The 12,367-nt window shown below is 51.6% G+C and overlaps 4 protein-coding genes across 4 annotated transcripts; 2 read left to right on the top strand and 2 right to left on the bottom strand.

Annotated features, from left to right (window-relative positions):
- Window positions 1-170: 170 nt before the first annotated feature.
- CC1G_03706 (asparagine synthase) lies at window positions 171-2,586 on the bottom strand (the record flags this gene model as incomplete). Its single annotated transcript, XM_001828860.2, has 8 exons — window positions 171-488; window positions 542-874; window positions 931-1,180; window positions 1,236-1,591; window positions 1,644-1,875; window positions 1,981-2,081; window positions 2,210-2,409; window positions 2,469-2,586. 8 exons carry the CDS (start codon window positions 2,584-2,586, stop codon window positions 171-173), a joined length of 1,908 nt encoding a protein of 635 aa, XP_001828912.2.
- A 340-nt stretch (window positions 2,587-2,926) lies between these two features.
- CC1G_03705 (6-phosphogluconate dehydrogenase) lies at window positions 2,927-4,995 on the bottom strand (the record flags this gene model as incomplete). The annotated part of the gene is made up of 11 exons (XM_001828859.2): window positions 4,918-4,995; window positions 4,829-4,862; window positions 4,673-4,775; window positions 4,197-4,613; window positions 3,881-4,147; window positions 3,617-3,828; window positions 3,502-3,564; window positions 3,366-3,450; window positions 3,168-3,313; window positions 3,032-3,110; window positions 2,927-2,982 (listed from the first exon to the last, which is right to left on the bottom strand). The coding sequence occupies exons 1-11, from the start codon at window positions 4,929-4,931 to the stop codon at window positions 2,927-2,929; spliced, it is 1,476 nt and encodes a 491-aa protein (XP_001828911.1). The 5' UTR covers window positions 4,932-4,995.
- Window positions 4,996-5,174: 179 nt separating this feature from the next.
- Window positions 5,175-7,709, top strand: CC1G_03704 (oxysterol binding protein; the record flags this gene model as incomplete). The annotated part of the gene is made up of 9 exons (XM_001828858.2): window positions 5,175-5,232; window positions 5,285-5,498; window positions 5,556-5,670; window positions 5,724-5,865; window positions 5,918-6,483; window positions 6,540-6,739; window positions 6,791-6,939; window positions 6,989-7,055; window positions 7,115-7,709. The coding sequence occupies 9 exons, from the start codon at window positions 5,175-5,177 to the stop codon at window positions 7,707-7,709; spliced, it is 2,106 nt and encodes a 701-aa protein (XP_001828910.2).
- Window positions 7,710-8,227: 518 nt separating this feature from the next.
- CC1G_13671 (cellulose-binding beta-glucosidase) lies at window positions 8,228-12,300 on the top strand (the record flags this gene model as incomplete). The annotated part of the gene is made up of 25 exons (XM_002912093.1): window positions 8,228-8,325; window positions 8,385-8,437; window positions 8,492-8,626; window positions 8,677-8,714; window positions 8,775-8,847; window positions 8,907-8,969; window positions 9,032-9,080; window positions 9,147-9,257; window positions 9,319-9,360; window positions 9,409-9,558; window positions 9,679-9,702; window positions 9,775-9,812; window positions 9,925-9,999; window positions 10,059-10,143; window positions 10,198-10,230; window positions 10,305-10,386; window positions 10,437-10,570; window positions 10,626-10,839; window positions 10,891-11,020; window positions 11,075-11,151; window positions 11,205-11,307; window positions 11,438-11,468; window positions 11,614-11,880; window positions 11,937-12,003; window positions 12,058-12,300. 25 exons carry the CDS (start codon window positions 8,228-8,230, stop codon window positions 12,298-12,300), a joined length of 2,415 nt encoding a protein of 804 aa, XP_002912139.1.
- Between the last annotated feature and the right edge of the window lie 67 nt (window positions 12,301-12,367).

The raw sequence follows: 12,367 nt of genomic DNA, 5'->3' as shown, positions 1-12,367 counted from the left end.
CGTCACTGGTCTACTCACAGGAAAGTCGGTGACAAACAAATCCCAACGCGTTCAGCCGAGAATTTGATGGAATGATGGCCGCAAACGACGTCACTCCCAGGCTTCTGACATTTAAGTATTGTAATCAAGCACTTCACCTCAAGTACTACATGTCTAATAAACCAAGGACCTCACACGTCTGCTAAATCTGCATCACCCCTCCTCTCCCCGTCCATCCTCGCCGAATGACTCCCAAACTGCATCGCCCTCTTCTTCCTCGAACTAGCCTCGACCAGCCCTAACTTCCTAGCAAGCAAACGAAGCAGTGTTTTATCCCCCTTCCCCACCTCCAATCTAGGGTCCAGCTTATAATGTACCGGCAACCCAGCCAGGAATGATACAACATCTAGGGAGAGGAATGGGTGTCGCGTTTCCTTGCCATGTGAAGAGATGATTCGATCATCCCTGCCGAGGTTGCGCTGCGGGATGCGGTCTATTTCTAGTTGCAGCTGGAGCAACAGTCAGAAATCGAAACACCAGTCTATAAACCATCACGACGTACTTCGTCTATCACCCCTTGCCACCCAGCAGCATTATATGCGGTGCGATGTCGTCCATATCCCCCAAGTAACTCATCCGAGCCTAGACCACTCAAAACGACTCTAGCTGGACTTGTGTAGGGCAGCGCTGATGAAGATGGAGTATCCCGAACATCACCGACTCCTCTTGATGCAAAATAGAGAGCGAGGGCAAGTGACTGAATAACAATCAGTCGATGGATTGAATCGCGACATTGAAACTCTACCAAGTCCATGACTGTCCTCGATGGCAGCATCAAGTTGAGAATCTTGTCCTTTGCGTTTTGAGATTCCTCGTAAGGAATATTGATTTCTAGCTATCTCGAACCCCAAGCGTCAGTTAGAATCCTTTTCAATACCTGTTGGCACCCACAAAATTCCATTTCCGGCCTGGACACAGTCTTCGCAATTCTTCCAACTCCTGCAGCCCTGTCTTACGATCCGGGACATTATATGAAGCTTTCCCCTCTACTGGTGCGTTCTGTTTCGCTTGCCAGTCCTCCAATTTCTTCTTCTGTCGCTTGGGGAGTCCACCCAAGTTGCCCTCTTGAGCTATCCGGATCTTACGAGGATTTTCAAAGGCGACGTTCAGAAGATCGATCGGCTCCTCGATTGGGATATGTCTGTGCGGTAGTTGTTACGAGTTGGTGTTTGAGAAAGAGTGGGAGTCGCGCGTACCGATGGGCTAGGAAGGTCAATATAGTCGAATCGATGCCACCGCTGAAAAGGATGGCTAGTCTCGCAGAATTTGGTTCAGAATTGTGGGGTATGTCCTTGACACGGAGGGCTACGCTTCGGTCCAATATTTCCAAAAGTTCGTTCACAGTATCCACCAAGTGGACGGGAATAATGTCGAGGGAGTCGTACACAGGGTAGTCATCCGGGGGTAGCGTAGCGTTCACTTTGGCGGGGTAGGCCTTGTCGGGGGTCAGCACCACGTGTAACCAGTAAGAAGAAGTGCATACATAAGGTAGAGACTCTGTGTCATTTTGTCTGGAAAGCTTGATGATGGAGTCGTCAAAGTTCTCCCAGGCCTGAAGCTCTGTTCGGTATTCAGCAAGTCCTCCAATTAAGTATAAGACCCACCCACTCATCCTCTAGAGAGGTCAAGTCAACGCAGAATATCGCCTCCGTCGTCACTTCCTCGAACTCCAACAGGGGTGATGTCCCTGACGAAACAGAGGAAACCAATAGGACAGGGAGCTTGCGGGTAGGCTTATGAATCAGGAGCGATCTGCGCCCCAGTGGGTCTCTAGCGAAATATAGTCGATGGGTCGCTGCCTTGGTCAATTTGTTTAATTTATCCTGCTTGTCCTTTCTTCGAAGGGGGAGAATGAACTGACATGATAATAAGCAAAGGCGTATCTGGTAGGCGTTCAGAAATCTCATTGAATGTACATCTCGGAAACACTTGTTCACTCACGGGCCCTCTATCCGTCCAAACAGGTCTCGTATCTCTTCAGGTGTCTCCAGAATTGACAATTCTTGCATGAGATTCACGCCATCGTTGTCCTCGGGAGTGACCTGGATGTGAGCGAAGGGGGGTGAGAGATATATCCAACGGGAGATATGACATTGACTGACCGCTAAACCATTGAAGACCTAGCAGGACGTCAGGACAAGGGTCGATAGTCCAGACAATCGCCACTCACTTCTCCATTCCAACAAAGCATGTTTCCATCTCTCTGATGCGGTTGCTGCACATCGCAATTCCCTCGGAGGCGCAACTCCGAACCATAGAAATCCGCCCGTACATGACCTGGAGGAGAAAGGCTTTCGGCCTCGGATTCGTCGGATTTGTCTATCCGTCGAGTTGGCACTTCAATAGATAGAGTCTGCTGGTAATCAGGACCTACGATGGCGTGTCAACGCAAAGACCCTCGAGCATTCTCGGTGAATACTGAGTCCTACCTCGATAAGAGTTGGCTTCTCGCAGGTCTTCAGATAGCGCCGCAAAGGATGCGGCGTCGAGGACGTCAGGCTGATATCCTCTGGCCTCTCGACGAATGCTAACAAAGATACCACACATGTAATGTATCGAGTCGCAGCCAGAAGAGCCCCTCGAGTGCAACTTGTTTGTGAGGTCGTTGAACAATCTTCAAAGAAGAGTTTGAACAAAGGGTCCGATCGATCAATCACTGCCCGCTTTAGTATGACGGTACATACCTCCGGGTCGGACCGGGCGCCTAATTTGGCGGGAAAAGACACGAGGACGAGGAAAAGCGAAGGAGCAGCACTTTCTATGTCGAGATACTGCTACCACAATGAAATCCGAAGCAATGGTATACATATTATAAAATTCGCTATTTCGGTCGACTATATCTTTCACAATAGATGGTATCAGGCAACTTGCTCCGGTGATCGACCGTTTAGGTGTTGTAGGTCGATGCTGAGACGTTGCCGCCGCGGCCAGTCCAGTTGACGTCTGGATGGAAAGTTAGAATATGGATTGTGTGAATTATTATAGAACTCACGAATGTCTTCGCCAGCTTTGAACCTCTCGTTTTCCTTGCCGGGGAGGACACGGAAGGTGTGGGCACCGAAGTAGTCACGCTATGAGAAGTGCACTGGCTTAAGTCTGAGATGTCCCACAAAAATATGATTTCCTACCTGAGCCTGGAGAAGATTAGCAGGAACAATTTCGCTTCGGTAGCCGTCGAAGAAGGCGAGAGCAGTGCTGAATGCGGGAGTGGGGATGCCCCAGAGAACGGCCTGAGCGATGATGCGTCTCCAGCCAGCCTGGGCATTGTGGACGGCTTAACGTAGGGATGTTAGAACAAAGGTCCCGCACAAACGTTGGGAACTTACCCTTGTTGAAGAAGTCGTCGAACAATAGAGACTCGAGTTCAGGGTTCTTGGTGTAGGCGGCGGTGATATCACCCAAGAAGACACTCTAAAGGAACGTGGTTAACGAACGTGCAATGGGAATGACAACGGGACCAACCTTGATGATGCAACCACCTCGCCACATTCGGGCGATGCCAGCGTAGTTCAAGTGCCATCCGAGCTGCATAGGGAAATGAGAAAACAGTTTCATCTCGGGTTGGTTAATCACAGACCTCCTTGGCGGTCTCACGCATCAACATGAAGCCCTGAGTGTAAGAGATGATCTTGGAAGCATAGAGAGCCTGCTCGAGATCGTCGATGAATTGCTTTTTATCGCCACGGAAGGGTTCTTTGGCGGGGCCGGAGATGATCTTGCTGGCGCGAACACGCTCCTCTTTGATGGCAGAGAGGCATCGAGCGAAGACGGCTTCACCAATGAGAGTGACTGGGGACCCGGTTAAGACAAAAGGGCAAAACCGGAGTACGAGAAGACCCACCTGGGGTTCCGGCATCGAGTGCAGCGATGGCAGTCCACTTGCCAGTTCCCTTCTGGCCAGCCTTGTCGAGGATCTTGTTGACAACATGCTCCCCATCATCATCCTTGAACTTAAGGATGTTGGCCGTAATTTCAATGAGGAAAGAATCGAGGACACCCTTGTTCCACTTGAGGAAGATATCGGCAATCTCATCCTCATCGAGACCAAGGCCACGCTTGAGGATGTCGTAGGCCTCAGCGATCAGCTGCATGTCGCCGTATTCAATACCTGTTCAACAAGTGAGCGAGACCCGGAGAAGATAGACGAGGACACGGACCATTGTGGACCATCTTGACATAGTGACCTGAACCAGTCTCTCCGACCCAGTCACAGCAAGGCTCGCCGTTGACCTGAGCAGCGGTCTTTTGGAAAATGTCCTTGATGGCAGGCCAGGCGGCGGTGGAACCACCGGGCATAAGGGAGGGACCATATCGAGCACCTTCCTCACCACCAGAAACGCCAGAGCCGACGAAGAGCAAGCCCTTGGCCTCCAACTCCTTGGTGCGACGGATGGAGTCGGGGAAGTGAGAATTACCTCCGTCGATGATAATATCACCAGCCTCGAGGTGCGGCTCCAATTGCTTAATGAAGTCATCAACAGCAGATCCAGCCTTGACAAGGAGGATGATCTTGCGGGGGCGCTTGAGCTTCGCAACAAGCTCCTGGACGGAGTGGGCGCCCTGGATATTGGTGCCTATATACCGGGGAACATCGGTTACTTGGGGATGTCGGAGATGAAAGTCAGCCACGCACCCTTGGCCTCATTGGCCAGGAAATGATCGACCTTGCTGGTAGTGCGATTGTAGGCGACGACATTGAAGCCCTTGTCGTTCATGTTCAAGATAAGATTTTGGCCCTGTGTAATACTGTTAGATATGAAGGCTAAAGGGACGAGGCAAGGGAAAATACCATGACGGCGAGGCCGATGAGGCCAATGTCCCCACTGGCGAAGAGAGTGAGCTAATGGAGCGGAACGGTGAGGAGAAGCGAGGACATACGTTGGTTCAGCCATTGTTTTGATTATCGAGAAGAGATGGTGGGTGGTTGAGGAAGAAAAGGAGAGGACTGAAGTAAAAGACGAAATGGGCTGTCATCAGGGTTATCAGCTAATCGATTGTAACTTATGACAGCATTGTCAGCAACGACACCCTGGTCGGCCGGACAACCACTTGTTTCGGACAAATCACCACATCCTCGGTCCGGATAACGCCGCACTCAACGGTCCCCATTCTCCAGAGTTTCTCCATAGCCGCCCATGGCGTCCACAGTCTGTGAAGGATGGCTGCTCAAGAAACGCAGGAAGAAGATGCAAGGTCCCTGCGCCTCGCCGACTTGCTCCTCTCATCGCTGACCACTATTCTACAGGCTTTGCACGCCGCTTCTTCACCCTCCACACCTCAGGCGTCCTTTCCTACTCGTTTGGGCCAGGTCAGCCAGTTCGTGACCAGCTCTGGGTTCAGACAGCAGCCATATCTACAGCAGTAGGCCGCAAGGATATCCATATCGACTCCAGCAATGCAACATTCCACATCAAGTGCCTCAGCACCCATGACTTCGATATGTGGATGGCCGCCTTCAGGTCAGACACCCTGTTGCGCCAAACCTCTTCTCGACTCTGATGTCAAGGCGATTGCAGAAAGTTCATCAACAGCGGTGCCGAGGCAAAGAGGTCGGCAAGCATCCGTATGGCGTCTCGCCAGGGTAGCGCCCATCTCAATAGAACAGGCAACATCGTCGAGGAGATGGCTGCGGTACAGTGTTCGCTGCGGTGTTCCTTGTACAGCAACTCATCCACAACGACTAGACGATCCAAGGTCTCGATCAGGCTTGCACTGCTCTGTTTGATCATGTCGAATCCGCAGCAATGAGCAGAGACTCGAGCACCAGTAGTAGCCGTCGTTCCGAGAAGGAACGTTACAAGGAAAAGTTTGCCCTGTTCAAGAAACGTCAGTCATTTCCCCCAATTGCTTGGAAAAAGTATCACTCAACCCCTACCAGCTTCTCACTCCGATTCGTTGAACGTTAGCGCCGACAGTTTACACACTGGCACCGCAGTCTTGCATGAACGAATCCGTACTGCACTCGAACAACTCAAAGCTCAACATGCCGCTCTCTCCAAAATGCACCAACCTCCCCTATCACCTGCCCCAGCTCGTATGCCTCCAGTCCTGGATGTCGAAGAAGGGGCGCCTCCTCCACCAGTCCCCTCGCCGCTGTCCCCCCGGGCACCCAGCAGGCATGCACATAGAATGTCCCGAATCTCTGTCGCAGCTTCGTCTCGCAGTGATAGCATCCACGAATGGTACGATGCCCTGGATGACGGGCCTGAAGAATTTGTCATGGACGAATCCACCATGCCCGAGCAACAACCGAGCCAAATCACCGCTGACTTCCACAGTATCTCGGGCGATCAGGATGGTAGCAGTGTTGACACCGATATAGAAGAACCTCCACAGAGTGCGGGCGTCGGCAATACACAAATCGCCTACAGGACCCAATTACCCGTTCCTGCTCCGGCTGACGAGGGCAGTTTGTTCGCGATCCTCAAGAAGAATGTTGGAAAGGTAAGTAGTCACCTTGTTTGCATGATCCTTTACTCGGGCTCTGACAATAGAAATAGGATCTCTCCACAATTACTTTCCCTGTTACTTTCAATGAACCTCTTACCCTGCTCCAGCGTTCCGCCGAGGAGCTTGAATACTGGGATTTATTGAATCAAGCGGTTAAAACCGACGATCCGGTCGCGCGCATTTCTTATGTCGCTGCCTTTGCAGTGTCTGGATACGCCCACACGCGGCACCGGTCAGGGCGCAAGGGATTGTAAGCAAGCACGATCTTTCAGTATCTTGTGCATGCTGAATGAAAGCTTAGCAATCCAATGTTGGGAGAAACGTTCGAAGATGTCCGAATGAAATTCATTGCCGAGAAGGTTCGACACAACCCTGTGGAGATCGCGTATCACGCCGAGGGGAAGGACTGGGATCTTACTGGATTGTCTGCTGGAAGGACCAAATTCTGGGGTGGGTTCGCCAATTCAACACCAAGGCGTCCTTATCTCATAACTCACAGGGAAAAGCTTGGAAATCATTCCAAGCGGGTCGACAAGAGTTCGCGTTGGTTCGGACTACTATGTCTGGTGAGCAGCTTCCCCTCCATATATGAAGAGTTAACTACTGACATGCCTTCCCTCGGCAGGCGGAAGCCCTCAACCTTCATCCGAAACCTCATGGTCGGCACCAAGTACTTTGAACACACAGGGCAGATGACTATCGAAAATGTAACGACGGGGATGCGGTGTGTCCTTGACTTTAAGCAAAACGGCTACTGGGGTCCCACGAACGTCGTGTCAGGAACTGTTAATTCGTCAAGTGGAGAGGTGCTTAGCAAATTGGAAGGAAAATGGGACGACCAGATGGCTCAAACCCTCGACGGGGATCGCTTCCAAGTGCTGTGGAGATGTTCCGCCTTTCCGAAGAATTCCCCCGACTATTATGGGTTCACAGCCTTTGGTATTACTCTGAACGAAGTCACTAAAGATATCGCTGGCAAACTCCCGCCTACCGACTCGCGCTTACGACCGGACGTCCGGGCCTTGGAGAACGGCGATCTGGATGTTGCCGAAGAGGAAAAGTTGAGGGTAGAAGAGTTGCAGAGAGAGCGAAGGAAGCGGGGAGAAGATGTTCAGCCGAGGTGGTTTAAACAAGCAGGAGAGGAGTGGGAGTATCTTGGTGGTTACTGGGAAGCGCGGGGTCGTGGGTGGAAATCAGAGTCCCTCCCACATTTATGGTGAAATCGTTCGTAGATGAGTACAACCTATTATTCTAGAATATAAATTACACTGTGGTAATGTGCCGTTTTGTTGGCCGTAGGCAGGTGCACATTGTAACATCGGGCTTGCCAAGGCTCGGAGTTACAGAAGCGTGTTTAGAATTCTCATAAAGGCGGAATCGCGTCTCATGACGGTGTGCAGTTGATCCAGTGAAAGCTTAGCAGTAAATCAAGGCATGAAAAAGCACCACGGACAATGCTTCTTTAAGGCCAAGCAAGTCCTTTCATGGTAACAAACAGACCCAGTCAAGCGTTTTTGTCGCTCGGTCCCTGCTACGCGACCTTCGAATGCCCTTCTTCGTGATTGTATCCTTTTGCCCGCCATTTCTCCGCACTTTTCACTATGTCAGATGAATCCTCGGAAGCTGAGGCCCCATATGCTACAGGTACCACACATAATCGGTTTATGTGCTTTAAAACCCTCTCAGCTGACGAGGTTGGAGGCTCTTTGCAATCCCCCGTTTGCGTTGCCCCTTCACTATGTCGTCAATTCAGCGCTTGCTGAGTGTAGTCCTTCTATCGATCACTCTGGCTTCGGCCCAGTCGCCTCTGTACGGGCAGTGTGGTGGTCAAGGATGGTGAGTCCCTGCTGTATGGAGGGCTGGACGGAGTTGACGCTCGGATGGACCATTAATAGGAACGGCGCTACCACCTGTGTTTCGGGCGCAACCTGCACCAAGATCAATGACTGTGCGTTTGGCGAAGCTGGGCTGCAGAGGATAATTCGCTAATGCCCAAGTTCAGGGTATCACCAGTGCCTCCCTGGCTCCGCCCCACCTGTCACCAGCAACCCGCCCCCAGTTACAACCCAACCACCGACTACCACTGGTGCACCAGCTAACCCTAATCCTTCGTCTCCCCCTTCTTCTGGTCCCATTCGTATGTCGCGCCTTTCCAACCCGGTCACCAGACCTCACCTATCGTTACAGCCAACATGTCTCCCGAATGGCAGGAAGCCTACGCCAAGGTTCGCTACCACCATTCTTTTTTTTTTCTCCAGCGCACTGAACGAAGGTACTTGTGATAGGCTCGAGCTGCTGTCCCCAAGCTTTCATTGACTGAGAAGGTCAACTTGGCCACCGGTGTTCAGTGGGAGCGAGGTAAGACAACCCTGGACTCAATGCAAATACCCAAAGCGACTCACGGGACATCGGATTAGGCCCTTGTGTTGGAAATACCCCGGCCATTAACTCCATCAACTTCCCTGGCCTCTGTCTGCAGGGTGCGCACACTTTTCAGACCCGTACCCCGCATCCTTCGCTGAACCTCCCCACTCGGTCGCAGATGGTCCCTTGGGTGTCCGTTTCGCCGACCTTGTTTCCGTGTTCCCTGCGTACGTCGCATCGATAGACTGCATGACCTTCCCGGACAGTGCACGACTAACTTTGAATTTACGCAGGGCAATCAACGCAGCTGGTACTTTCAACCGAACTTTGATCAGGAAGCGCGCCGAGCAATTGGGTTCTGAGATGCGAGGCAAGGGTATTCACGTTGCATTGGCTCCCGCAATGTGCGCTCTCGATTGATGTCTACTGTGCGCGAGGTGATACTGATGGCCCACGTTGCTGTAGGAACGTCCAGCGTGTTCCTGCTGGTGGAAGAAACTGGGAAGCGTGAGTACTTTCCATGTTTTATACCAGAAAACACTGATTGCGTTGTAGTTTCGGAGCTGACCCCTACCTCAATGGAGAGGCCGCATACGAGACCATCATTGGTATCCAATCGCAGGGAGTACAAGCTGCTGCGAAACATTTCCTCAACAACGAGCAGGAACACTTCCGAGAGTCCAGTTCCTCTGTCGTTGATGACCGGTATGTCTGTTGCAATTTTATGACTCAGCTTCAAAGGCTTACTGGGTTCCCTCTCCAGAACGGTAAATACATCTAGAGTGCCCGGGTCTTGGATGATTACTGAATCCACCATTGTTTTAGCAACACGAAATCTACGCCTATCCCGTACGTTCCCTGTTTTCCCGTTCCTCAGCGGATAAGCAGACGCTGACAGAGTTCACCGCAGTTCCTTCGCAGCGTCCAAGCGAACGTTGCTGCTGTCATGTGCAGTTACAGTACGTCCTCCCTCTCGGTTTCGTTGTTCACATGTCTGATCCTCGATCTTCAGACCAAAGTAGGCTTGATGCACCCAATGGACTCCTGCGGAGGCTAACACGGCGACCACAGTTAACGGAACCTGGGCCTGTGAGAACGACAAGGTATTGAACGGCCTCTTGAAGGGAGAATTTGGTTTCCCCGGCTGTGAGTCCATTTCCTTTAATATTCGCTCTGACCATCGTACTGACGTTCGTGGAAATTAGATGTCATGTCTGGTATGTATTTTTCTCGATTACATCTCAATGGGGGACTTAACATGTTCCGCGACGAAAAGACTGGTGGGCAACGGTAGGTCCCTTGACATCTCGCTTGGAAAGTGTGTATTGACCGATTTGGTTGTAGCACTCCACAACCTCGGTCAACTTCGGTCTCGATGTAGGTCCTCGTTATAGCACGCTTGGCCCTTCGTCTAACCGATCTTGACAGATGACCATGCCCGGTGATATCAGCTACAAGTCCGGTACCACTTATTTCGGCCCCAACCTTGTCCGAGCTGTCGAAAACAATCAAGTGCCGATGTCCCGTATCGATGTGCGTCATTCTTCCTAATCCGGATATTTTGTTACTGAAAGGAGACTCAGGACATGGCCACTCGTATTCTGGCTGGATGGTACCTCCTGAAACAAGACCAGGGCTATCCCGCAGTCAATTTCAACTCCTGGAACGTCAACGCCCCTCCCGCACAGCACGTCAACGTGCAAAAGGACCACAAGGAGTGCGTAATTCCATTTCTTGTCTTCGGGAAACATGGTGGCTGAGGCCCTTCCCAGCAACATCCGCCTCATTGGCGCTGCCTCGACCGTGTTGCTCAAGAACACCAAGAACGTGCTCCCTCTCAAGAACCCCAGAACCATTGCCATCATTGGAAGCCATGCCGGGCCCAACTCGAGAGGAATCAACGGTTGCGTTGACCGTGGATGCAATGACGGTGTTTTGGCTCAAGGATGGGGAAGTGGTACCGCTGAATACCCCTACCTGATCAACGTAAGAAGTTCTTTTGTCCCTGGACGCGCTGAAAGCTGAGATGTTCACCAGCCTCTGGATGCTATCACCGCTCGTGCAAGGACCTACGGCGCTACCGTTTCTTCTTCCCTCAGTGACACCGACTTGAACCGCGCTCAATCAACTGCGTCTGGCAAAGATGTGGCGATTGTTTTCATCACCTGTAAGACCGCATTGTCCTGTATCTCTTTATCCTCGAGCCGACAATCTCTTTCAGCTGACAGCGGCGAGGGTTACATCACTGTCGAGGGCCACGCTGGTGACCGAAACGACCTTAAGGCATGGCACAATGGTGTACGAGCGTCTGATTGGAGTAACTTGTTCTCTTGGCTGAGATGTTCTTATAGGATGCTCTCGTCCAACGTGTGGCCGCCGCTAACACGAACACCATCGTTGTCGTGAACACCGTTGGCCCCGTTGATATGGAGGCTTGGATTGAGAACCCCAACGGTAAGTGCCAATTTACCATTTTCCGAAATGATACAGTCTGACACGACATATTACTTTCAGTTGTCGCAGTTGTACGTCACGCTGACGCACTAACATGTAGACCCTCTTTACTCACTGGTTTTTAAAATAGGTCTGGGCCGGTCTCCCTGGACAGGAAGCTGGTAAGTGATGCTGTCGTATAATTTGCATCTTTCCCGTATTGAGCCCCATCCAGGAAACAGCTTGGTTGACATCCTCTGGGGCGACTACAACCCAAGGTAACCATCTCGCCCTTAGGAAGGCAGGTCACCGCTGACTCCATTCCAGTGGTCGTCTACCGTACACAATTGGCAAGAGAATTGCGGACTATGGTCCTCAAGTTCTTTACAACTCTCCAGTCCAAATCCCCACTATCACCTACTCCGAAGGCTTGTTCATCGACTATCGCCACTTCGATAAAAACAATATCGAGCCACGCTACGAGTTCGGTTACGGATTGTCCTATACCACCTTCTCCTACTCCGACCTGCGAGTCACTGGTACCGCTGGTGGAGTCACATTCCCCTCCGGACCCGGTTCCTCCCTCGACAAACAGTACGTGGTTGATCGTTGCTGCCGCACTGGCCAGGCTCATGAACGGTATTGCACAGGCTCCACGAGAAGGTCGTCACTGTCACTTTCACAATCTCCAACACCGGTTCCGTTGCTGGTCATGAGGTATGTCACCATGGATTACCCAAGTGCATTGACAGTTGACAAATGGTCTCCTAGATCCCTCAACTGTATATCGGATTGCCCGCCAATACCAACTCTCCTCCCAAGTCGTTGAAGGGCTTCGACTCCGTCTTCCTCCAGCCTAATCAGTCTAAGCAAGTCACAATGGAACTGTCCAGGTTCGATTTGGCTATCTGGGACACTACTGGTCAGAGATGGCGCGTCCCAAGCGGTACCACGAGCATTCTTGTTGGTGCTAGTAGCCGTGACATTCGCCTCCGCGGCTCTGTTGAAAACTAAGCAATTGCATGCTGCCCAGTATCTCTTTAACTACCTAAGTATATACATCACCCCCGATATGCCAAAG

The sequence above is a fragment of the Coprinopsis cinerea genome (genome assembly GCF_000182895.1).
Source record: "Coprinopsis cinerea okayama7#130 chromosome 1 map unlocalized cont3.1, whole genome shotgun sequence".
NCBI classification, from domain to species: domain Eukaryota; kingdom Fungi; phylum Basidiomycota; class Agaricomycetes; order Agaricales; family Psathyrellaceae; genus Coprinopsis; species Coprinopsis cinerea.
Note: the sequence above shows the minus strand (reverse complement) of the source record. Positions and strands in the feature narration are given on the sequence as shown.